The 25,187-nt window shown below is 40.8% G+C and overlaps 1 protein-coding gene across 3 annotated transcripts in view; it reads left to right on the top strand.

Moving 5' to 3' along the window:
• Nucleotides 1–213: 213 nt before the first annotated feature.
• CREB1 (cAMP responsive element binding protein 1) overlaps nt 214–25,187 on the top strand; it is a 40,396-nt gene continuing 15,422 nt past the window's right edge. For 2 of the 3 annotated variants that reach the window (XM_062578169.1, XM_062578168.1), the window contains exons 1-3: nt 214–402; nt 20,049–20,170; nt 23,635–23,781. In XM_062578169.1, coding sequence (XP_062434153.1) covers nt 20,057–20,170; nt 23,635–23,781 — 261 coding nt within the window. In that variant the 5' untranslated portion in view covers nt 214–402; nt 20,049–20,056. Of the gene's footprint in view, nt 403–20,048; nt 20,171–22,091; nt 22,152–23,634; nt 23,782–25,187 lie in introns of those variants that run through there. The other variant, XM_062578170.1, reaches the window with a different exon arrangement.

The following is a 25,187-nucleotide window of genomic DNA, read 5'->3' as shown; positions in this document are numbered from 1 at the left end:
GCGCGGGCTGCCGCGGGCGGAAGCGCCGTTCGCGCCTTCCGCGGCCGCTCGGCTCTTTCCGCCGCCCCTCCGGGGCGCTTCGTTCGTTTCCGCGGCCGCTCGGCTCTTTCCGCGGGGGCCGGCGGCGCGCTCGGCCGTTCCCGCCGCCCGCCGCGCGCTCGGCGGTTTCCGTGAGCGCTCGGCGGTTTCCGTGCGCGGCCGCGGCGCGCTCGGCGCTTGCTCCCTGGCTGGCGCTCCTCAGTCGGCCGCTGCCTGCCTGTCGCCGGGCTGGGAGCGCCTGTGTGTGTGTGAGTGACGCGGCGGAGGTGTAGTTTGACGCGGTGTGTTACGTGGGGGAGAGAATAAAACTGCGGCGAGATCCTAGGCGCGAACGAAAGCAGTGACGGAGCAGCCTGGTAACCGGTAAGAGGAGGAAGGCGCCCAGCAAACAGGGGCGGGGGGGAGGGAAGGAAATGGAGCCCGGCGGGGACCAGGGGGAGCCGCCGGGCGGCAGGACGCGGGGGCCCGGCCTTGCACCGCCAGCGGGAGGGGCGCCCGCTTTAAAGATGGAGCCGAGCCCTGCAACATCCCCGCCGCCGCCGCGCCGCGAACAAAGGATAATGGCGGATGGGAGCCGGCCCCGGCGGCGGCGGCGGCGGCCGCCACGGCGCGGCGGCGGCGCTCGGCGCGGCGGGGAAGGGGGGATCGCGCCCCCCGGCCCCGCGGAGGAGGCGGAGGAGGAAGACGGCGAGGGGGGAGAGGCGGCGGCTGCCCGCCCGCCCTCTCCCCCCTCCGCGCAGCGCACCTCACCTCCTCGCGGGGGTCCCTGTTCACTGATTTTTTTTTTTTTCCATCGTTGTTATTTTCCCCGCCGCCGCCGCCTGCCTGTCGCTGCCCAGGGCAGGGCGAGCGCGGCCTCCCGGCCGGCGAGGCCTCGGCGGCGGCCGCCGGCCCGCGCCCGCTGCCGCCTCCCTGCCCAGGAGTTTCACTTCCCGGCGACCCGAGCGTGCTGTAAAAATAAATAAACTCTCGCAGTTACTACAACAGCAACAACACCACCACCCACGGGGGGCTCCTAGGCTCCGTGTAACGTGCTCTTAGGCTCTGTAACAAGAAGTTCTTAATAAAAACCGTGCACTGAAGTTTGGGCCGGCATTTGATTTCGGTGGTTTACGCGCACTGGAGGCTGTAAAACCGGTGAGCTTACTTGGTCACCCAACACCGCGTGCCGTTAAAATACTGGAGGGAAGATCCTTAAGGCGAACGCACAGATCACATAACAAAGATACTTTTTTGCAGCGTGTTTCTTTCCTGTTAGTATTTTTATCTGAAAGCGAACTTGAGCCCGGCCGTGGCCGGTGAATCTCGGTTTGGGGTTTGCTCTTGCCAGTTTTCCACGGACTCTTCAGTGCTGCACAAACGAGCAGGGTTTGACCTCTGTCAGTGCTTTAATAGCAAGTGTCAGCTAAACTGTCCTCACCACGTTCCACCAGTCTTACCTTGCCTTTGACTGCTGCTGCTGTGGGCCTTTTTTCCCCCCACCTGATTGTCTAGAATAGAAGATGCTATTTTGACTTTATTTACTCTTGCAGAACCTCGGTTTCTGTATCTTTGTGTAAAGATGCTTTCTGCATCTTTTTTAAAAATGGATTTTTAACCAAAGATTTTTATACCTTTCAAAAGTATATACAAGGATAAAAAAAAAATAATAGGTCATGTGACTTTTTCTTCCAAAAACACTTTTTTGTTGTTGTTGTTTTTTCTACCCTCCTCCTTAAATATTGGGATGCATCTATGTAATCTCCTGCTTCTGGAATAACACTTACCATGAAAATTGTTTCTTTGGGGGACTGGAAACAAGTTTCCTAGTTCTTAAATAAAAGACTAGAAACTTATTTGAAAATGCTGGATATCTCTTTTCAATTCTTTTATGAGCATGAAGCATTTTATTTTAAAATACTGGAGTTCTGAGATTCTGCCTGCTCCCTTTCCCTGTGTCATCAAACATAGGTTTTTAATCTAAAACATGAAGTCCCTGAAATACGTTCCTATATTCAAAATAGGTACGTGTGATTTGTGCAAGCGTCTAGATAGGCTGTCCTTTCTCACGTGTATTTGTTCTGTCATTTTCACCACTTCTGTTAAAATGAAAGCCAAAGTGTTCTACGTCAATTCACTCTGAAAAATATCAACATGAGAAGAGGGTTACTAAAGTTGCAGTTGGTTGATGGACATCTGTGGACTTCAGTGAGCAATGCAGCCATTGATAGTGATTAAACAGAACATAGTGTCTGGTGTAATTCATTCATTTTTGGTTTGATGGACTATTCACTTCATTTTAAATACAAAAATGTGACAGTAAACTTTTGCATGTCATTATTTTGTGGCTTTGGAAACATAACATTTTATTTGTTCCTGAACCATTCTATTTTGTGATAGAGTGGAAGACTCTCAAATCAACGTTTTCTAACCCTATTCCCTGCATCTCCCTATAAACTTTGTATCTTCAGTGATCAGAGAGAAAAGGGAGTAGGAAGGTAATAATGTATTTGTCAAGCATCACTTATGAGTGACGTAAAATGAAATATTTGGATGTAGGAAAGTAGAGTATAATAATGATTTTTTTTTTTAATTTCACTGGTGGAACAAACAGTAATAATTGAAGTTTAGATTAGTACGTTAATGTTTGTATCCAACTCTGCAATAAATCATCTGCATCTGGTCTAAATGGCTGTTGTTTTCCCATACTTTTGGGAAAGGGAAGTAGAAGGGTTCCTACTGCTCTGGGAGGAGGAAAGGTCTGAAAGGGGAGAGGGGTCTGTTAGATCCAAAAAATTTAGAAACAGCTAATTTAGACTGTCAAGTCATCAGTCTGTCTGCTTCCTGGAAACTTGCACCAGCGTAGCTATTGCTGGTACTGGTATCAAATATAAAATATTCTTTAGTAGCTCATCTTAATCTGAAAAGTAGCTGTTCTACTTCAATAAGAAGTAAATAGCCTCTTCTTGCATAGTTGCAGCTACAGCTCTATAGGTGTAAATTTTGATAGTAGATAAGGCCCTGACTAGGAATTTATTTTGACACCCATGAGAAACAAATGGGATATTCATACTTTACCTCTATTTTAGGATCTCTGTGAGCAAGTGGAGATCAGTTACTCATGTCACACTTCTCAAGGCTTTTTTTTGCAGTGACAAGGCCTAGCTACCTTTCTGCCTGTAATTTAAAGTTATTTTCATGGAAAATAACAGTAAAAGTCACGAACAAAAACAACCCTGTTGGGTTTGGTTTGAGCGTTCTGATGTCCTGCCTGCATACAGTTGAAGTTCCATGACAGCTCAGTGATTCTTTTCTCTAAATCAAAAATTACGTTGCCTCATCTACAGTCTGTGTGGTCACATTTCATAGTAATTATGAAAATCCAGGCACTCTCTCTGGGTAATGATTTTCTTTCTGTTTCTCCCAGCTGTTAAGTTGTTCATACCTACTTTATTCTTAAGCTTTTAAACCACTTGATTGTACCACAATTAGAAAAGCGAGTGAGAGCAAGCTCTGCACCTTCCATTCTTGCATGTTTGTAAAACAGTGTTGAGAGCTGTGGAGAAGACGAAGACGTGCTTGGGCCTAGTGGCTCTTTTAGGAATGTTAGGTAAAGCAGCAGTTGGAAGCAGACAAGGATTTTCACATTTCATGCTGCTGCTGTTTTTTCTGGCAGTGCTGGATTTAGAGTATCCTGTGAGGAGTAGAGGGAAAAGAAAACAGCAGATGGTAGAAGAGCCTCTTAAGGGGAGAGGGTAGAAAATTTAGAGGAAATTTGTGTCTGTATGTGTCTGCGCACACACAGACACACACACACACACACACACACGTAATCTCAGTGATTTGGAGCAAACTGCATAGGTACAGTGTTTTTTTCATGCCTTAAGATAATAAGCATCTCACGAATATCGTGAGATTCGATATTTGTCGTGAATCTGAGACTATCAGGTGGAAGATGTGAAAATAATTCCAAAGATACGGGTCCTGCCAATTGCTGTTCTGGACTTCATTACTTGTCAATTTGGTCTCTGAGATTGGCCAGCACTAGCTACTTCAGACAGAGCTGCAGGAAGCCCTGTAATGAACTATTTTAAAGCTATCTCCATGCAGGAAATTGAAACATAAATGCCTATCTCTGACGTTTTCACACTTGTCCTTCCCTTCCCTCCCTCCCCCCAAACAAGTGGTTTGTGAAAATCTATATCTGATCCTCTCTGTGTTGTGCCAGTGGTAGCTTGGTTGGTTGATGAGGTTGTCAACAATTTTTTATTACTTTTTCCTAATTAGAACAACTGTAAAACTGGGTCCTGTTTTCATCTTGTGAAGAGAAAATTTCAGATAGCTTTCTAAACTTAGAAAAGAGCAGGTTCTTTCCTTGAGAAGAGTCTAACTTTAGGAGTAAAAGTTGCATGGTATGGTAGCCTGAGAAAATCAGGAATTCCTGCAGCTTATGTACTGACTGACAGACTGAAACTGGTTCCACATACCCTTTTTTGGACAGTATTACTGGCTTAAGCAATCACCACGTCTGGCCATTTGTTCATGTCTTCTCCATTGCAGTAGCACAAATGCTTGTGCTACTGCCTGTAAACCTGACAGGCATGATGCAGCGGGGTGAGGGTTGGGGAGCTTGATTATTTTTCACCTGGCTCATTCCCTTCCCAGGCTGCTGCATGGCTGCATGGTCGCTGTACCAGCATAATCAGGGAAGGGGTGGGACTGCAATGAACAGGAAGATAAGAGCAGTTTAAACAGCAATGCTGCTAAAAGGGGGGGAGATGCAGCCTGTGTACATTTTTTTTAAATTATTCCTGCATCTATAACTATGATTGGATGACATGGATCCTGTTGTGCTTCTTTCTGTTGTGGTGCTGGGTCATTCATCTAAGTTTAAGTTCCTGCATGTGTTAAATGTAAGTAAACGAACATGAGCAACAGCTGTTCCCAAATGTCAGTGCCATATACACATATAATTTGCTGCACCACTTGTGTACTTGGCTCAAGCACTTTTTATCTTGTATATTTTTATCGGTTATGTTCATGTCCTCAGCCCCATTCTCACGTGTTTTGTTGTTCATCAGCTCTAACTTCTAACCTCTCATGTGTGTTCTCTCAGCTCCCCTTAGATGTGTTTTTCTTAATCATCTCTCTAACTCCTGTACAACCTCCTGGACATTTTGGTTCCAATGTTACAGGCATCTTTCTGGTAGATGCTACTGTAAATCTTCTGTCATTCTCTACTGCTATTGAAACATCAGTGCAATTTGCTGGCAGCCTGCCCCTTGCATCTCTTCTAGGACTGAATGTAAAATTTTTTCCCATCTAGTTTATCTTTCAAACCTATGGAACAAAAGAAGGAAAACATTTCCTTGCCTTTTTCTGCTGAATCCTCCTCTGGCTCTGTTTAGCTGGCCCTGCCTCAAACTCTCCTGGTGCACATCCACTCCTCCAAGTGATACGGAATATGAGCACTTGGTAAATTTGTGCCTTCATATGCTGTAGAGGGCTTTCTCTTGGGAAAGCCTAAGGTGTTACTATAAAGGTAGGACTTCTGCCCCTCTTTGTGAAACTCGTTGGATTTTTTCTCTTTTATGCTGCTAGGAAAATTCTGGGACATACCAAGGGAGGGGAGAAGTGAAAAGGGCAGTATGCACTGTCCCCTCCTGCTACAGAATAATACCATCAGAAGTCTATTGCTGTGGTTTCAACTGAGCTGATACAACTGATTGTTGCTTTCAAAAGACAAATACGTTCCTTCTCTCCTGCTCCTGGTTGTGGGGTGCTGGCCCACCACTTACACTGACTGCAGTGTTTGTTGTATAATCTAATGAGTCAGTTCAAATCACTAATCCAGGATTTTTTTATTATTATTATTTTTTTTTTGTCAGGTGAGTTTTCTTTTGTATGCGTGAGTTGGATCAGTTTGTGATTCAGATCCTTTTAGCCCCAGCACTGGTGCAGAATCTGAGTGAGACGTTAGGAAAAGGAAGAAGGAACGCAACTTTGCCCCTTCAGCAGCAGAGTGCTGTTAGGTCGGTTCACTCGCCTCATGGAACTGCAGCACAGATTGGTTTCCAAGCGAAAGAGATGGGCTCTGTCCATGGTGATCAGAGCCGTGTCAGTTTGTCTTTGCTACAAGCTGTAGCATGCTAAGCGTTTCAGTTGAAGAAAAAAGCATGAGAGGGGAATTTCCCCTTCTTAAAAGCCTGGTGACATCTGTGTGGTTGAACTAGCTACACCTCATCAAAGGTAGGTTTTAGTCTTATCAAGAAGTTGGATCAGAGTAACCACTGAATCCCTCTCTTTATGAAGAGCTCAGTCACGTGAGAAGATTTGTATATAACATGTTTTTAACCAAGCCTAAATTGAAAGACACAGTTCCAGAAGTGCTCCAGGACCAACATCTTAGTATAAATCTGGGCAGTCTTTCCCAACAGTTGGCACAGGGTTCCTAGCTGTTAAGCTAGCTTTGGTTTTACTGTTATGAGAAAGTGACAAATGACTTGGCCTCTCTTTCTGGTTTTAAAATAATAATTGTGGCTCAGACTGTATTCGCACGAATGCTGGACCAGAAGGTTAAAATGGATTGTGTAGGTAGTGCACATCATTCCAGGCTCAGCAGAGGAAGAACTATTGTGACAAAGCGGCTGCTCTGCTGGAGATGGAGCTGTTTGGAAAATGCAGCTCTCTGCCTGGTCCTCAGAAAGCTAACGTGGACTACATAAAAAAAGATCATCTCATTTTCAGCCTCCGCCTGTTAAGCAGAGTCATCAGTAACATAGTAATAATCACATCGCAGAATATAAATGTTTAGTTTTTTTGATCTCTTTCTCAATTCACTGTGTCTGTGATTTGACATACTTTACTTTCAATGGCAGGCCTGGCTTAAGCAGACTCTGCCTCACTTCCTCTGTTCCTATCCCTGTACCATTAGCACTGGTACGGCTGTTTGGGAGACTGTGAGGTAAAATGGATCAGGGAGTTGGTCTAGGCTAAAAATAACCTGCATCTTCTGGTCTGTTTATGTCCAAATTGCTTTCTTAGTCCCATTTATTACACAGCCCAACAGACAGTCGTAAGAGTACAAAAAAGAAAGAGAGAAAGGATAGGGAAGCAGAGCCTGAGATAGCACTGCTGCCAACAGAAATTCTTGTAAGGTTTTAGTTGCAGAAAGTAAAATGAAGATTCTCTTTTTTTATGAGACAACCTAATGCAAGAGACATTCTGTTTCTTTCTCCCACGCCTGGTGTTTCACCAGTGGCTCCCACTGCCTATTCATGGTCACGGTTCTGACCTTCCGAGTTACCTGCCAGTCACGTCTCTGTTCCACCAAGGCAGCTGTGTTACCCACGGGTAATTCAGTTCTTAAAATCCAGCTGAAGTATATAAAAAAACAAGGTAAATTTTTCTTTGTTATGGAGGTGATACTCATGCAGATAAATGGCAAACGTAGGAAACATAGGCGAACATAGGAAAGATTTTTCTCATTTAAGAGGCTTTCCTGTGCTGCTGAGACAAAAATACATGAAAAATAAACCAAGTAAACATACACAAATATACATGAAAAATAAAAATCCACTCAGGTGATAGCAGCCAAAATTGTTTTAGTAGAAGATTTGGTCACTGTTTAGTTTTGGTTGTTTTGCAGGGAAGGAGTAGGTTATAGATTTAATCTTTGTGCATTACATTAGATATACGTGTCTGCTGTTGCTTCCAAGACCTGTGCTGATTGACCAAGCACTACTGATTCTGTTTCCAGTATAACTGATAAAGCCAGAGCAATTTTAGGATATAGCTGTGTTTAAAATATTTTCAAGTCTGAGCTGTGGCTTAAGCCCCAGCCCTTTTGGTTTTGATACTGCAATAAATTTTGTGAATAGGAAGTATGCAGAAGCTGGACAAGCATGAGGTTTTTAAGAAGGTGCTGTTTTTGTTATGCATATCTGGGATATATTCTACTGTAGCACTCTAACTTCAGAAATAATTGAAAAAAGGTTTTCACATGAGAGCACTGAAGCAATAAAGTTTTTCTTTACTATATCTTTAAAAAAGAAACAAAACTCTTAAGTGATAACAAAAAGTATGTTGCTTCTGGAGATTTTGGCTATTTTGAGTTCATTTCAGATATTTGGTTTTATATCTGGTTATTATCAGCCTTGTATAAATAGTTCAGTCTGTCTTATTTTCAGATGAGCAGTTCTCATGGTAATCCATTAATAAAACAGTGAAAACAGTGATCTGAAACATCCATTTTGTTGTGTTTTCTTTCTCAACTCTAAAAGTTTTTTAAACAAGATTTTTCAGTATTTATCAAGTTATATAACTTCATATTCTTACCCTGTGGGTTGAACTGTAGAAATGCTACATATGTTCCAAGCACCAAACAGAATGAACACTGTTTTTTTTTTAATATACTTTATGCTTATAAACCTGCAGCATAAATACATGAAGAAGCATTTTCTTATGCATGGTTTCTTTAGCCACTGACATTCAAAAGTGGGTTAGAAGCATTCAAATGGAGCTGTACCTTCTTGTCAATAGACAAAATCACAGCACAGACACAAATTGTTGCATGAAATTCTCTTGTCAAGTTTAATTATACTGTTGATATTGCCTAAAACTTGATGTACTTGCCCTGAATTTAACTGACTTGATAATTCTCTAAAATTGCAGAATGATATGAGAACAAGTGTAGTCTTGACCACTTTAGAATTTCAGCATCAGACCCTTTTCAATCTGCAGTGTTTTGCTGAGGTGGCCTACAGCAGCCAAACCTCAGGTTTTTGGTTCTGTTCTGTTTTTACAGGAACAAGATGAGTGAGTGATGAAATTCAGGTATCTAATGTAATGTATTAAGGGACTGAATGAACAGTGTTAAATACTGAGAGTTGCCCTCCCTCATAAAAGAAAGAGGAAAGAAATACTTATTTCAGAATTTCAAGGATTTTCTAGAGGATGAGGTTTCAAAATACAAATTTGCACTCGTTTTGCATTAGAATGTCATCTTTAATCAGTGTAATCTCTCAGATTTTTCAGTCTGGTCTTACCGTACAGTAAGTATAAATGTGAAGTGTATGGTATATTTTCACACTCTGAAATTAATCCAGACTCTAGAAATGAATTACTTCGGAATTGAAAGATTTCAGGTAATAATAAACGTGTTTCTATGGATATCTCTTTTTGTAGTGTTCCTACATATGCTTCCATTAAATCACACCTGATACCTAATTTAAACTTACAATTAAGGAAGCATTTGCATTGAGGTGATTTCTCTGTTAGAGGTGCAAGATTGCCACATGTTTTGTTCGTAGCCCTTGGACTTGGAGCATTCAGATTAACCAGACTGGTGTGAGTCTGTGTAATGCGCTGTGTTTTTTTAAGAAGTTGTTCTTGTTCTACTCTGAGCAGCAGAGAGAGCTAGATGATCTTCTGTAGAATTTTAAAATTAGCCATACTTTATTTTTTTACCTAAACAATTTACCACAGACCCAGTTGTCCAGAATATGTGAATCTCTGTGTATAGCAAAATTATGCAGGAGACACTGTTATTAAATGTCCTTGGTTTGAGTCAACTACATCATAGTCCCTCTAATTCACTCCTAGGACAGTAGCTCTTTTGAGCAGTCAGTCGTCGTTCCTATAATTGTTTGTTCAGTGCAAGTTTCAGTAGTTTGCCCACCTCAGAGATGACCATTCACTCAGTGCAAATGTGTACTGAGTTTCTCCCTACAGAATTTTACATTACTTTGGGATTTGGGATTGCAGCAATTCCTCCAGCTTGTGCCTCTGATCTGGGATGTGTAAAGGTTGCATGGCTCATGGACAAAGATCCTTACAACATGTCAGAATGTTTTCAAATATTTCTTGCAGCAGTTAAATGGGTCATGCTCTGCCAGAATGACTGATGGGGCAATAAAAGGTCGTAAGATGCAGAAATACATAAGAAGAAAAGCAGATACCTATTCAAATAACTATGACACAGGTCAAGAGGAAATCTCAAGTCCTGACAGGTCTGCACAGTGGAAAAAAGGAACATGCATACCACCTTCGATGGATCGTAACCTTGCTGCCTTGGCGTCATTTTCTGCTCCAAATGCGACCTCCACTGTTGGTGTGGACACAATCCTCTTCTCTGACATCGTCTCCCATACTCTCCTGCTCACTGGGGAGGCAGGAGGTGTCTGCTCGTTTGCAGAATTGGCTCTTTCCTGTCTGTGATTCTGGGCTGTTTTAGCTCTTCCTGCCAGAAGACCTTCAAATGCTCGTATATGCTTTGAAAGGAGGTGGCCCAGAACATGGCTCTTCTCAGTGAACAGCAAGCACAACAGGATAATTTGTAGGGCATATCTAGATGGGTGAGTGCTCTCAGAGCCAGCCAGGTGCAACCCACCCCCGAATGCAGGAGTCATGAAGCTGCTGTAGTGTGGTGCTGAGCCCAAGCTAGTAATCCTTGCTAACAGGCAGGGTTTACTAGCTCAGGTGCAGTGCCTGGTTAGCAGAATGGAGATGTTAGTTTGTTATACCCCTTGCTGTACTCACATTACTTGGGTTCAGGCCACATTAATATACTACATGGCTTTTAGTCTGGAGTTCATTCGTGTCAGCCAGCTTGGACCATGGACTGAGCAGATGCAATCCCCACCTGTCTATATGAACGTGCCTGCCGTTCACAGGAGCGAGCACTGCTACTAAGCGTCTAACAGCATCTTAGAGACTGCCTTTTGAAGTCATAAAACAGTTTTCTCACTAGTTTTAGTACAGATGCAATCGTATCTTCCCTTTTTTATTAAAAACTGCCATCAGACTAGAGTTTGTTGCAGTTTAGCATTAGCTGTTGGAAGTGCAAATGCGAGATGTCTGGCTTTGTGTCACTACAGTCAGCTGTGTTGAGAGGTCACAACTTCAAATCTCATGAAGTCTTTATTCCTCGCTTTTCCACTTACTATTGTTTGGGCAAAGATAAAAGAATTGGTACCAGAAAATAAACCTAATTGCTGCAGCTATGCTGAATGGGATTGGCAATTTACTCGGCCTGTACCAACCGCAAAGAGCTTGAGTTGATGATACACTCACTGGGAGGATCAGCTCCCAAATGCCATCATAAAAATCATCTGATGCCTATATTTTATGTTATGTTAAAAATGTCTGCATACAAATTGACACAGTGAGATGTAGGTTTTTTAGTTTTTATTGAGTTACCAACAGCTTCACAGAGCAAAGTGAGCTGCAGTGCTTTCAGTGGACACATGGAGGAAAAAGGTGTATACCTTTTTTACACAGTTTCATTTTTGTAAGATGGTAAGATTTCTACAGTTAATAGGAATTAGAAGAAATCTGTATAAGGTGCAGATGAAGTGCTTTTTATATTTAAAAAGTAATGTCAGAGAAAAGATGGTAACCTGCAGTAGTAAACTGCAATCAATTTGAATGTAAATACACTATAAATAGAGAAAAAAATTTGTAACAAATTTATAAGAACTATAAGATGTGCTAAATTCTTAGAAGCAAGCAACTTAGAAGAAGTCTTTCAAGTGAATAACTTGTATATACTGTCCAGGACACCCTTAAAAGTCTGTTTTCTCTAAAATCTCAGTTTGCAGACATTTTTTGATCTTTCTTTTTAACTACACATACTTACTAGAGCTATTTATTACTAGTTAACACATTTCTTTCTTTCATATTATGGATCATAGACATAATCAAAGCACGTGAATTTGTCTTTTAATACCTTAAGTGCTTTCAGTGCAAGGGTGAAACATATCTAAATAAAACATATTTATGGACTGTGTCTTCAGTAATAATAAGAGTTACCAAACAACTTTAAACCTTTCTGGGATTTGTTTTTGCATTCATTTTAGTCTGACAGTATTTGGAGGGAATTTTTGAATATGAAGGCGACAAGACAGTAGAGAGGCGTTTGTTTTTCAGTGGAAACATCTTAGGAAATGCTTGCTCTGATTTCCTCCCTACACCTTCTAGAGGGCTTCTTGGCAAACTGGTGAATTCAGAAAAGATCTATACTGACTATTAGGTAAGGTATTGTGGTTTAAATAGGAAATGGCGGGGAGGCAGAGGGAGGTTGTATTATCAGTTGAATTGAAATATGTATTTTTTTTTTAAGGGAGTGGATCCTCTTTCTGTTTAGTGCTCGATTCAAATTCTTGAAGGGAATGATTGTAATTTGGTTAGATTCCTTGATGACTGCATATAAGTGAGGTAAAACAGTATAGATTAAACTTGAATTAAATTATATACGTATACAGATACTTGCTGCCTACTCTTACATTCATCAAATCTCTGACACAGGAAATAAATTGCAGTTAATTACAGTTAGATTTTCTTCTCCTTTTAGAAAGCTTGAAGACAGGAAATGTAGTTATTAGTACAATGACAGCAGTATAGAATCAAATCAAGAAAATCCAGCAGTGAAGAATGTTCAAGCAACATTCATTTATACCTGCAACATGTGGGCATACTGATTCGCCTTCTTCCTGGGAAATGTCAGCTTTACTGTGCTACTGCTAATAAAAAAAATAAAACCTAGAAGTGATTTCTGATGTGTGTGGTCTACTCCGTAGCTCAGAGGTCAGGTTTTAGGTCTTCTACTTTTGTTTTAAAATCTGACGCTGCTTTTCCTTTTGTGAAAGGGAGATGGAGCATGCGGACAACTGTAAAGCAAATAATTTGTTCCATTACCTTAGTCATTTAGATATCTAAGTCTGTTTAAGTGTGAGAAATTTTCACTGATACTGGAAATGTAGCCATAACTGCCCTAGAAGTTTAGCTGGGAACATATGTTCCTCCCAACATCTCTTCCAACATCTCCATTGTGAGCCAGAAAACTTTGTTAGACATAATCAAGGTTCTTGATTGCGTTTCTTCTGTGAACTGTGTGCAAATAGACATGAAAATAAATTGTTATCATCACTTGCTTTGGCTGTTAACAGTGTATGTTCAGTCAACAGAATGTTTTCAGACACTTCTCTGAGCGTCGTGATGTAGGCAGAATTGAGATTACAGGTATTAAGCTGATAGTTTAATTCCACTTTGTGTAAGGTCACTTTAAAGTGAGATTTATTTTTTCTTTTAAATTTGATACCAGATATTTTAATTTCAGTGACAAGAATTTTTCCATTTTTTATTCTCCAGTTTGCCTGCCTGATTGTCGCGTTCGAATGTGTGTAGTCTGAGGAATCATCTCCGTTTCTGGAGTTGGTTACTGAGGCAAGTCTTTTACTTGCACTTCAAGCTGGCAGCCGTGGCAATGAAGGAAGCTTTTTCCCCAGCCCCTGTACTGCCCAGCCCTGAGGCTGTATAAACACTGAGTAGCTGTGCGGTGAACTGGTTCAGGGAGCTAATGTGGTAAAAGGTAGTTTTAATAGGAATCGACAAACTAAGCTGTGTTGACAGTATGGCACACAGTCTGTTGTCACCCAGAGAGAGAGCAGGGCACGAAGAAGTGGGGCAGTGCCAGTGCCAGCTTAGGGTGACAGTGAAACTCTGGTATAGATTGCAATAAATTGTCAACCCACCATCGTCATTAGGGACAGAGGGAGATAATTACGGGCCTGTCTTGTCCTGTAGAGCATTTAGTACTGGTTGTTTGGAATTCCCTGCATTAGCTGTAAATAAAATTGCTCGTCTCTGAACATTTTCAATCTGGCGATCATTGAATGGAATTCATAAAGCTGCTGCTCAGTCACTGCTGAAAGGACTGCCCTGCTGCAAGGTAACAGAGGAAATGTTTACAGATTTCGTGTGAATGTCCTTAGCCCTTACACTGAAAAGGTGAAAACAAACAACAGCATTCAAGAGTAGTGTTTGAGGATCTTTTCAATGCTTTCATGATGGATCCGTGGCTTTGTGAAGCCACATATAGTAAACACAGTGAGCTGAATTCCTGGAACCTCAGACTGTGGAGCTGCATTTGCCTTCTGAGCAATTGTACATGCCTGCTATGAATAAATCAGAATACAGAATTCAGTAAGCACTACTTGAGAAACAGGTGTTACCTCCGCACTTCGACATAGCTTTCCAAAACTCTGAACAGCCAGTGAAACTAGGGGCGGAGTATGCACAGCATTCATATAGTTACAAGGCACTGATGTTAAACTGCCAAACTAAAAAGTACTATCATATTTATTTTGCTATGTGAACATCCTTGAACTGATCTCATACCAGAGGTTAGGTTAGCATGAATTGAACACAGAAGAGGGCAAAAAGAAGTCTACACAGATTCAGAACAAGAAGCTGTGAAAAAAAATGTAAAAGGAAAGTGCTTTATGAAATAATATAATCTTTTTAATAAATTTAGCTTTGTTTGTAGCTACCACTGTTTAAAGATTTTTTTTTCAAGGAAGGGAGGAGTTATCCGAGGAATCTTGCTTTCTACTGGAGAACTTTTGTAGACTGAGATTTGCAGAATAGGTCTTTCCCGTTTCTTCCTTGAAAGAGACTTCCTTAGGAGCCCTTAACAAGATTTTATCCAATGTGAAAGAGCTGAATTGGACTGCTGAGAACTTTAAATATTTGGAAATGTTCAGCCCATCTTCTCTGGATTCTTCTGAGTTCTGTGCTTTAAAGTCATATGAAAAAAAACAGGCTAAGTTTCTGAAGAAGCTAGTCAAATAAATTTATTTTTAAACGCATAGACCTCTTGGGCTCTAAGTGCATTGTGGCAAGACAGAAAATACGGTTCCAGCTTAATCCGCAGATATTGAACAGATATCCGCAGATATTGAAGCAGTTAGTGCTCTTACCCTGTAAATAGGTAAACATTGTACTTTCACTGGAAGAAGCTATTTGATCGCATTCAACTCCCTCTCTGCCCTGGCACTTAGTTGCCGTGAGCATGAGCGGCTACGTATTGAACCAGATCAGGAAATGAATGTGGCAATGAAGATGGCTTTTGTAGGTGATGTCAGGGTGAATGGGTGACCAGCTTACATGGCACAGAGAGGGCTCAGAGGGGCCTAGGTCAGCTCTCTGATCCGTCCTGCTTTTGGAGGTTCTTGGGTTGTTCTTCAAAACCTGGGCATGTACTTCTCATAGAAGTCCTCATCCAGCCGTGGAGGAACAAGAGACCTTAAAGAGTTGCAAAGGGTGTGACTTATTAAAGCAATGCTTGTTACGGGATGATCTGTGACAGAAACAGAGGTGTGAACTGAGCCATACTGCCTCCGAGGGTCGTTACATTTGATGGCTAATGATGATCCCTATGCAATTTAACAGTGCACTGTTGCCATGACAGGAAAAAGGAAAAGGCAGGCTTGCAGGAGGGAGGTGTTAGGTTTTGTTAGGCCAGCTGATACAACTGAAGAACGCAGAAAGCTTTGGGACATTCCAGACCTCCTTCAGGTGTGAAAGGGGATGGATGGTTACATCTTCTCCGTAACAGCCTCAGCAGTGTGTTTCGGTTCTGGGATTTGGCAGCGTCTGGGAAAGGACCTCAACCTTTTTTCTTCAGTCTGATCCTGAGACAGAAATCTAACTTCATCTGTAGAGCAGGAAAGTTCTGTGGCTTTTGTGAGCTAAAGTCTCTGGGAAGAGAGGTAGAGAGAAACCCAGGAAGTGGAGTGGAGTGTTCACAAGGGATGCCGGCGTTTGTAGGGATATTTGAGATGAGAGATACTAAAAGAAGTAAGAAAGCCTAGGGAGACCAAAGTAGTATTGATAGGTGAGTACTAAGGAGTGAAAATGATGGTGGTATGAAAGGTGTGGGAAGAAAAAAAGTTGTATCTTCCTGGTTCGGTAAGCAGTGGGGAGGAGAAATAACTGTACTCATGCTCTGAATTCACAGCATTGACACTTCCTTTAATTAATGTAGATTACAGGGGTTACCAAATCTGTACTGTCTGTGCAGTATGTGAAGTATCAGTTGTTTATTATTTTTTTAAAATAGAAATTTGTTAAAGTATAAAAATAAAAATGTATAAATTTAAATTTGCCACCTTTAAACTTCGCTATTCTTATGTTGAGAAAGTGTAAGTTTTCAGCTTGCTTTCCTTGTTACTAATTTAAATATATTTTTAATGTTTGAAGCACTTCTTTCTGAGGTAAATAACAGAATTCTTTCCCATCTCTATACAAAGGATTTTCATTACCTCAAATAACTTTCTTTCTCTGAACACCCAAATTTCACAGAATCCGTTTTTAAATGGGGTCCCTGCCTCTATGCTGTAACTAACTGATGATGTAGGCTCCTCTGTACAAGTATCCTAATTTTTAAACATTGCTCTCTATCTTAATAGCCTTGCATTCTAACATTTTAGCTTTTCCTATCACAGGTGCATGTTAAGTTGAATTCAGTGAACTATCTGCAGTAGTGCCCAAGCCCCTGTCCCAAATTCATGCAGTTAATTATACAGTTTTATTTAGATTTTCTTACAGTGTGTATATTTGAGAATTCTCCATGCATTATGTAACTGTTTGTATTTGTTAGCATCAGTTTTCTGCTGTCACGTAAATTCATCTAGCTTCTGCTTCCACTAGTAGTAGTTACCTTCTACTGAACTTCTTTCTCAGTACTCATTTGGCTAAAACAAATTATTTGGTGTCAGCTGAATGTTTGCTGTTTGGCTGTTTACCTCTGGAGTTTCAAGTAACTAGTAGTAAGCATGTTAAGTAATGCTAATTCTTTTGAACTGTTAAATAAAACTGTAGATTAGATAAAAGTGATGAGTTAAACTGTCTCTAATAACTAATCTTGTCAGCCTTTTTACCTGTGATTGATGTTCATACCTGGGATATTATAGGCATGTATGTATATCTTGTATGTGTCCGCTCTTGTTAATAGCTGAGTAGTTTTTCGCTTACTTTTATTAAGAATGCTTGGTTCAAAGTGACCTATAGCAACTGCTAACTTCTTCTGGAAGTGGAAGTATGTATCCTCTCTTAGCAACTTGGTCAGTAGCATGGAAGCAGGAAGGGATGAGCGAGGGAGAAAGTGTGCTCGTCCGCTCCCGTACCCCACGCTGCCCCCAAAATCGCGTTCCCGCCAGGAAGCCGCCAGGTCCCCGGCTGCAGTCCGTAACTCCAGAGCGGTGACTGCCGGGGGAACCGGTGCGAGGGGCCAGGGCGGGCGCCCGCGCGTGGGGCAGGAGGAGCGAAAGGGTGCAAGTCTGAGCGCCCACACAAACACAAGGCTGCCTGGGGTGCCCTGCCAGCGGAGCTTGTCGGGCCTCGGCCTCGGGCTAAGAGCTTTGAAGGGGGCTAAGGACTGGCGCTTGTGCAGATAACGCAAGACTAAGCACCTGTACCAAAAGACCTGCAATTCACGTGGGAAACTCAGTGAAACTGCGAGTTTGCCAGTCATGTTAACAGCTGCTTTCCCAAATGCTGGCATTCTAGAGGAGGGAGCACTTCAAACAGATAATGCATATGCTGATAATATATATGCAAAAAATGATACAAGCGTAGAAACCAAGCTTGTGAAATCAGAGGTGCTGATACAATATAATGTTCCACTTTCAGGTGCTTTGCTAAACAGTGCATGAGAAGGTGGGAAGTTCTTCCTACAAAAACATTACCATTTATCGTGAGGAATTTGGCACAGTTTACCTGTTTGAACATTGCTAAATACATGATTCAAGACACTCCTCAACTGCACATTTCATGTGTTTCTAATCCCATTTGTTTAGCAATTGACTCCACACTTGAGTCACAACTTTCTATTAGAAAAACAAAAGCATTACCTGTTTCGCAACCTATTTGAATTCATAGCTGAGAATTTGTTTTTTAAAAGCTCCCTTTCAATACTGGCTGGGAGATGGTGCTGCTGCAAAGATCTGCCTTCTGCACCTAGAATGGTTCTGAGGAGCTGGTCTTTTGCCTGGAGTCACCACAATACATACGCAGGAACTGAGAAAAAGTTGCCCATTTGTTTTCCTTTGAGGAACTGGCTGATACACCCCAAAATGTAATGAAACTGCTGCTACTCAAAAATGATAAAAATCAAAGGGGAAGCTACAGTAATCTGGTTTGCAGTTTGTACCTTTGAGATTGCACATTACTCAGAAAAAGTTGGGTGTGTAACGTGAATGACTAAGAGTTAAAATATAATTCGTGCATCAGGGTTGGTATAGAAAACCACTTAGGTGTCGTTAATGAAGTCTTTAGGCATAGTTTGGTAAGGCATGTTATAAACAGTGCAGTGCAACTTTTGTGAAGTTACAGCTTTGGGGGAGATGAAATGTAGCGGGGAAAAGATTCTTGGTACTGTAGGAAAGAATAGGGTTGTAGTATTGCCATGGCCACAGCCTCGTCTTGAAATTCTTGTGAAAATTATAATTCACAAACTACTTAAATTCACTGAGTCTACAGTGAACTTTTTACATTGCCAAATTACCAGTGTATACATACAGATACTGTGTGTCTGTGAGTATTTGTCAAGAGTAGTACCTGTTCTTTGTGAAACAAAATCATGGCAACAGTGAGAGACAGAAAAAAACTCTAGGTGCATAGAAGAATTTAACTTTCCCTCCCCCCCCCCCAAAAAAATAGTATAGTTTGTCTGTTTAAGTACAAGCTAGATTTAATTAGTTTTGTTCATTTCATAAGATAAAGTGTGACTCTTTTGTATAATACATACCTTCAAAGACTATTCTCCTTCCAATAACCTTAAAGTACAGTTTGCACTGAAATGACCGTTTCTGCAACTTTGTGTTTAAAAGGAAATGTTTTATGGTTCTTAAGAAGGGGTTGGTTTTCTTCACACGGAGTACTAGGGCTGCCTGCAGTGGTTGAGCGGTGGTCCTGGTACTATCGCGTGTATTGGCGCTTCTTAAGTTTTCTTCTCAGTAGGTCTGTAAGGTTCAGCAAGGAGCGGGGACTTCTCCCTTCCACCTCCCTGCAGATCTGAGCATGCTCTGCCTCCAGGCTCTTTGCTGAAGCAGAGGTGCTTTCCTGGCTGTTGTTGCCCCAGCTATGAGGAGAGGTGTGGTGGCCCAGGGTAGGCAGAAAAATGAGTAGATTGGGCAGCACAGAGCAGCATGCGAGGTTAGTATTGTGGATATGGAGGTAATACCCATTCTTACTATTTTTGGTATTCAATGTTCTGTGTTTTTAGTATTGTTTGTTACACTGATACTGCTGTATTGCTGTATCATCTTATTTTGAAGTTCTTTGTTACATATTAAATACTTTCATATCAGTATCTAAAGAAGACTGTAAATTTTCACAGATCAGTGCAGAATTTCACATTCATTACACTCTGCCTACGTGCTTCTCTTTGGAAGTTATGCAACCTCTTTTTATAGAATTGTGTATTCTGGTGATCTAGACTTAGTTATCACTTAAAAATGTATCAGGAGCTATGTAGGATACAAAACTTAGGCCATGAACAACTACTATGTACCTCTTAATATAGAAATAATTATTTGCAGTAAATTTCATCTAGAAATGGCTTCCAGCATTGTTTATACTGATTTTATAAACATGGAATAGAAGAGACTAAACTGGTGTGATTTAGGCCCATACAGAGTCCAGTTATGGAAAGAATTTGCATGGAGATGCTGCATATATAGTTCAGAGTGAAGACACTGAAAACTAAGCACTCAATACACAAAAAATTGCTATTGATTATCTGCAAACTACAGGTGGAGGAGGGGAGCTATGGCAGGGGAGGCTTCTGAGACCTAATTATGGCACATTTTCACCTTGACACTGAGACGGTGCCTGTCTTGACAAAATGCAAGTCACTATTTCAAATAATGAAAGTAGTAGATTGTCATAGTAAAATTCCTCAAACAATTTTTTTTGTGATAAGCAAAACACATTTTTTTTTTCTGATCTCAATATTGGGTGAGACTGGACCTGGTTTTATGGAAACATTACAGATGGAAAAATCAACCTGAGGCAGGCACGTGACATGAAAAGTTTTACCTAATGCTCAGTAGTTTGGCAACATTTTAATAAGCAAGTGAAGATAATAGGTGGTAATGGGAATTCAGCTGTACCGATTGCTACCAGGTCCACCAGGAATAATAGAATTGCATACCAACAAAGACTTACGACAAATATTGTGATTGTAGGTAACTAAATGACCATGGAATCTGGAGCAGAGAACCAGCAGAGCGGAGATGCAGCCGTTACAGAGGCAGAAACCCAACAGATGACAGTACAGGCACAACCACAGATTGCAACGTTAGCCCAGGTATAAAATGATTTGATATAAAAGTTTTACATATTGGATTTTTTTTAAGAAGGATAATGTCTGCTTGTGAACCTGAGAGGAGGTTCCATTGATACAATTCTAAAATAGGTGCTGTGTGTAGTTCCTTTAGTTTTATTTTTTACATTTGTATAGCAGTGGAGATTTTTGACTTCCCATCACACTAGGCTGTTTTAATTCTGAAGGACTGTATATGTGTAAACTGTGGAATTCTAACAGAATAATGAAGTATTTAGAATATTTCTAGCATTCTTTCCCGCAACCATACCACTGAAAGGTATTTTTTTAAAACATGAAATTTACCGTATTTTTGATATTGACCGAATTGTTTGGCTGTTGTCTTTTCTATTAGAAACTTGTTTATATCAAAGGGTCTAATTCTGAGGAAGACAAAGTGAAAATATAGGTAAATAACAGTAAATACAAGAGCTGTCAGATGGGATGAATATTACAAGCGTTATAAGCAAGTGGAACAGCATGGCATGTTGTGTTATGCTGTTATCTCCTAAATTTCACAGAATTTTTTTGCTATTTAATGAGACAGTAGTATATGATTTATTAGCCCCAAATTATTTTGGAGAGAGAAGAAATTACACAGTCCAAGCTACATCTCTAATTCTGGAACCCAGTTTTGTTCTTGGATACACTGATGGTTGGCAGAAGCAACTCCATTGTGTAAATGAGTACAAAATCTGTTCATGCTCTCCTCTGTAATCATTTCATTCTAAAACTATTTGCAGACAGCACAGCACAAATATTTTTTAGATCACATACTCTGGGAAATTTGATGTCTTTTAAATTGCATAATTATTTAATAACTTACCTTTTAATTAATTATGCCTTTAAAAAGTCATGTCACCTTTCAGTAAACCAGAGCTAGCTCCCTTCTGTTCAAGTGATAGTATGAGGAGTGAAAGTGTTGAAATGCACAGGGCAATTTGCATTCAGTGAGCTTCAATATGATTTTACAGGCCACCAGCTGCCCTGCACCAGCTTGCCTCTTTGGGCAGTTTTTTCACTGTCTAACTTCAGCACAGTATGTAGGTGGTGTGAATAACACTTCAGTGTGAACTAAGTGGAAGTAGTTTATTTCTCTTGCAAAACAAGTAAGCTGCTTTCTACTTGGTGTGTGTTAAGATTTAATGCAAAGAAGCCAGCATATTTTAAATTTGTATCCTAACATGCTAACCTCCAAATGGCAAAACTTACAGGTATGTAGTAGCTTCAGTGTACTTAGGGAAAATTGCCGTGGCACTTGAATAAGAATTTTATCTGGGTAAGAAAAAGAGATAGGATTCTGCATAGCTATGGTTAGAGTCCATATGAACTACGAATGAAGTAATATTTTCCTCAGTTTCCCCTTACTCTCATTCACTGTGTAATTTGCACCTTAGCAGTTTCCCACCCAGGCTTTGTGTTCCTTGTGGAGGTGATACAACAATCCAAATGTAATTCCTTGTCTTGTTTACATCACTGTTACATTATTATAATATTTTTAATATGTGGAGAGGCTGTTTGGCATTAGAGAGTGCCCTCAAAAGCTTACAAAAATCTAAATAAATAATTATATCAATTAATTTTTTCATTATCTCTTGTACAGAGGGAAGTGACCCTCTTTGTAACCTTAGTTTAATTGTTGCATTTTTAATGAGCTCAGGGTAGTTTTCAGAGTCAAAAGGAAACTTGTTCCAGTTCCACAAGGTATGAGTCAGACACATCTGCGGAAGTTACACGCTGCTGTTGGCTTAGTTCAGCCACAGAGTAGCCTTCGGTTGATCAGCTTTGCTGTCATTGCCAAAGACTGTTTAGTCAGACATGTATTATAAAAAGGTCACTTTATAAAGGAATATAATTTGCCAGTAGAGACTGTGTTCATGCTAATCTCAATCCCAGTTTCTCTCAGGTGCGGATGTGAGTTAAGTACTGCTGCATGATGCTGCAGCCAGCTTCACGGAAAAGGAAGGTAAAGGCAAAGACAGATCGGTGGATTAGGGAGGGGCAGCTGTGGAGGAGAGGGGTCTACATGTAATTCCCCTTAATTTTCTTGTTAAGCAAGATTTCTCTGTAAATGACTGATGTTTATGGAAATTAAGAGATCATCCATTGCAGTCTTTTGAGAACCACATGTTCGTTAGGACAAGAGAGGGTTTACTTCTGCATTCTGTATATAGCATTTCTTTGAGATTAAGGAGCACAGTGGTACAGCCCCCTCTTGCACTGTAGCCAGATGGATCAGCCTTCTTGAAAATGCCATTAAATGTTGGAAGATTATTACATTTTTCAAACTTGAGTGTCTAAGAGAAGGCTGGCAAGTCAGTGACCCGCAACCTGGCTGTGGTCTGCTGCAGCAGCTCACACACGCCTGCAGTCCTTTGCTGAGGGCCGTGATGGTGTGAGTCAGGAGCAAACCAAGGACCACGTGGGCTGGCATGGCTCCCTCACATCACTGTACATTTCAGGAGCCCTTCAGCTCTGCACCTGTGCATTTTATCATGGGACAGTTGGTGACTCCCGGATGTGTAACAGGGCAGCTGCCCAGCCGGCTCGGCATGTGGCCCTTGAGTGGCCCCATAATGTGACTGCCACAGCGAAGAAGTGAGACTTTCTGCTCAGAGAGCAGCTCTGTTTGGGCATCTCTGTTCTCTGAGTCTGAGCTCTTACACAGGATGCATGTGGTGGTGCACACAGCATTAATGTACCATGCTGAAGTAGTTTGTGCATCGCTGTTGGCATAACTGCTATGCCTAGAGGTCTGTGCTGTAGAAATAAAGCTTCATTTAGGAACTGAAATTTTGAAAAATGGGCCATTATACCTCTAAGACTAGAGTTTGTGTTGCCCTGTTATACCGAATTAAAATAACTGCTTGGAAATGGTTTGTTTTCACTGAAAACCCACATTTTTCCTGTCTGAACATATGGTGAGTTTTGTTTTTCAGATGGGCTTTGCTAGCTACTTGGCTTTATTCTCTAATAAGTCTGAAAGATATGACTCCCTAAAAATTTTAACCTCTTACATCTGGCAAACATTTTGCATTTTCTGGAGCGAAAATAAAAATGGCTCCACTCCCATATGTTTCTGACTTTGTTTCAGCAGTGTCTGTAGGAGTACACCTGAGTCCTAACAATATTTAACTGAAATCAGAGAAATTTAACAATATTTTTTATTAGCTTACCTCAAAATAAAGGCAATTTTGATGCTTACATTCTTGGCGGTGGTTTTACAAGCAATGTTTTGAGCCTGCAGATATTCTGCATTAGATTAATCTGTAAAGTAGGTCAAATTTTGGGCTTAGGCAGTTCAGGGGTTTTTGTATTGCACTGAAACATTTTGGTCAGCTAACTAATGTCTAGAAGAAGAGACATAATTCTTTCATCAAAAGTGTTCCTGATAGTGAACTAAGAGGAATGCAGTAACCTAATTTATGCTCCCTGTCTGTGTTTTGCAGGTATCTATGCCAGCAGCTCATGCAACGTCTTCTGCACCCACGGTGACCTTAGTTCAGCTGCCCAATGGGCAGACAGTTCAAGTCCACGGAGTAATTCAGGCTGCCCAGCCATCAGTTATTCAGTCTCCCCAGGTCCAGACAGTTCAGGTACTTATGGAAGGACCCTGCCTGATACGAAAACTGGGTGTTCTAAAGGGCCTTCACTGGTTTCTCATAGTCTTGTGTGTGGATTGTGTTCTTCTTATATATACATAAATTTAAAGAGCACATTGAAAACAAAATCTGCACAGTGTTTGCTACTCTGTGACTTTTTTTTTCTGTTCTGGTGGAACTATTTTTCATTTCCATACATGCTGAGTTTCATTTCCCTCTAGAACTTAGTGAGTTTAACAGCTCATGATTTTTCTTACTGCATTTCCATACTTCTCTCTCTGCTGTGTTTTTATACATCTTCATTGACTTGTAAGAATTCATATTATTAGCTCTGAAATGTACAAAAGAGATTTTAGAAAACGTGATTTTTTAATTATTCATGAAGCTAATGTACTGGGATGAGAGTTTTTGCTACTTAGAAAACACTCGCATTGGTTTGCAAACACGTCTGTATGCTAACAGACCTTAAAACATACCTGTCAGTCGCCTCATAAAAGTGATTTTAAAGTTGCCTGTTGAATGATTTTTGTTTCGTAAAACCTTAGTAATTAATTGTTTTTTCTGTAAACCAAGACAGATAATGAACAGACTTAGGAGAAAAGTAGTCTGTAATCCTTAAAATCTGTAACCTTTTTATATTTTTTTTTGCTTTGGAACCACTAAGTCCAGTGCTATTGAACACAGAATCAGAAAATGTTTACGATACAGCTGCTGCACGAGACAAAGACGATACAATATGCCTTTGCGATTAGTACACTGAGCTCAAAAAAGTTAATTTTAAAAGCTAGCCATTGTGATTATTTGATACAGATATTTAGCTGGATATTGTTCTTAAAAGTAAGTGATGCATAATTTAAAACTAGGTCATTCTGATAATAATCTTTGTTTACTCCTTGTTGGCTTTAGTTCTGAGTTTCTGGCAGGCCCTACCCTCCTCAGCCATTGGAGTCAAAAGTTTAGAGTTTAAAGCTATTGGAGGTGAGCAGTTTTCAGAGAAGTGCACAAGTTACTTGCCAGGGGTGGAAGATAAGAGGCTGATAATGAAATCATGTTTGGAATTCACCTGACACAATGCAAAGCGAGAGCATGTTTGGAATGCTGTAGTATTCAGAGCTCGGCAGTTCGCAGCCAGCCTTGAATCTATCCAAGCCCTCCATGTGATAGTTGTGAGACTCAGGCACCAACAAGGTTTTTGAGCCTTTAGGAATCTTCCCTGTAATGCACAAAATGTCAGACTACAAACTATGTTTCTCATATAGACCTTTAGCTATTTACTGTTTGATTAGCTTTTCTATATTTGTAGTATGAGCTCTATGGAAAAAAATCCCTGTTTTTATATATTGGAGATATTTTTACATTTTTAGCATTTCAAATTATTGAAGTATGATCGATAAAAACAT

Source organism: Rhea pennata, chromosome 6 (assembly GCF_028389875.1).
Source record: "Rhea pennata isolate bPtePen1 chromosome 6, bPtePen1.pri, whole genome shotgun sequence".
NCBI classification, from domain to species: Eukaryota; Metazoa; Chordata; class Aves; order Rheiformes; family Rheidae; genus Rhea; species Rhea pennata.
This window is presented reverse-complemented; position numbering and strand designations above follow the sequence as displayed.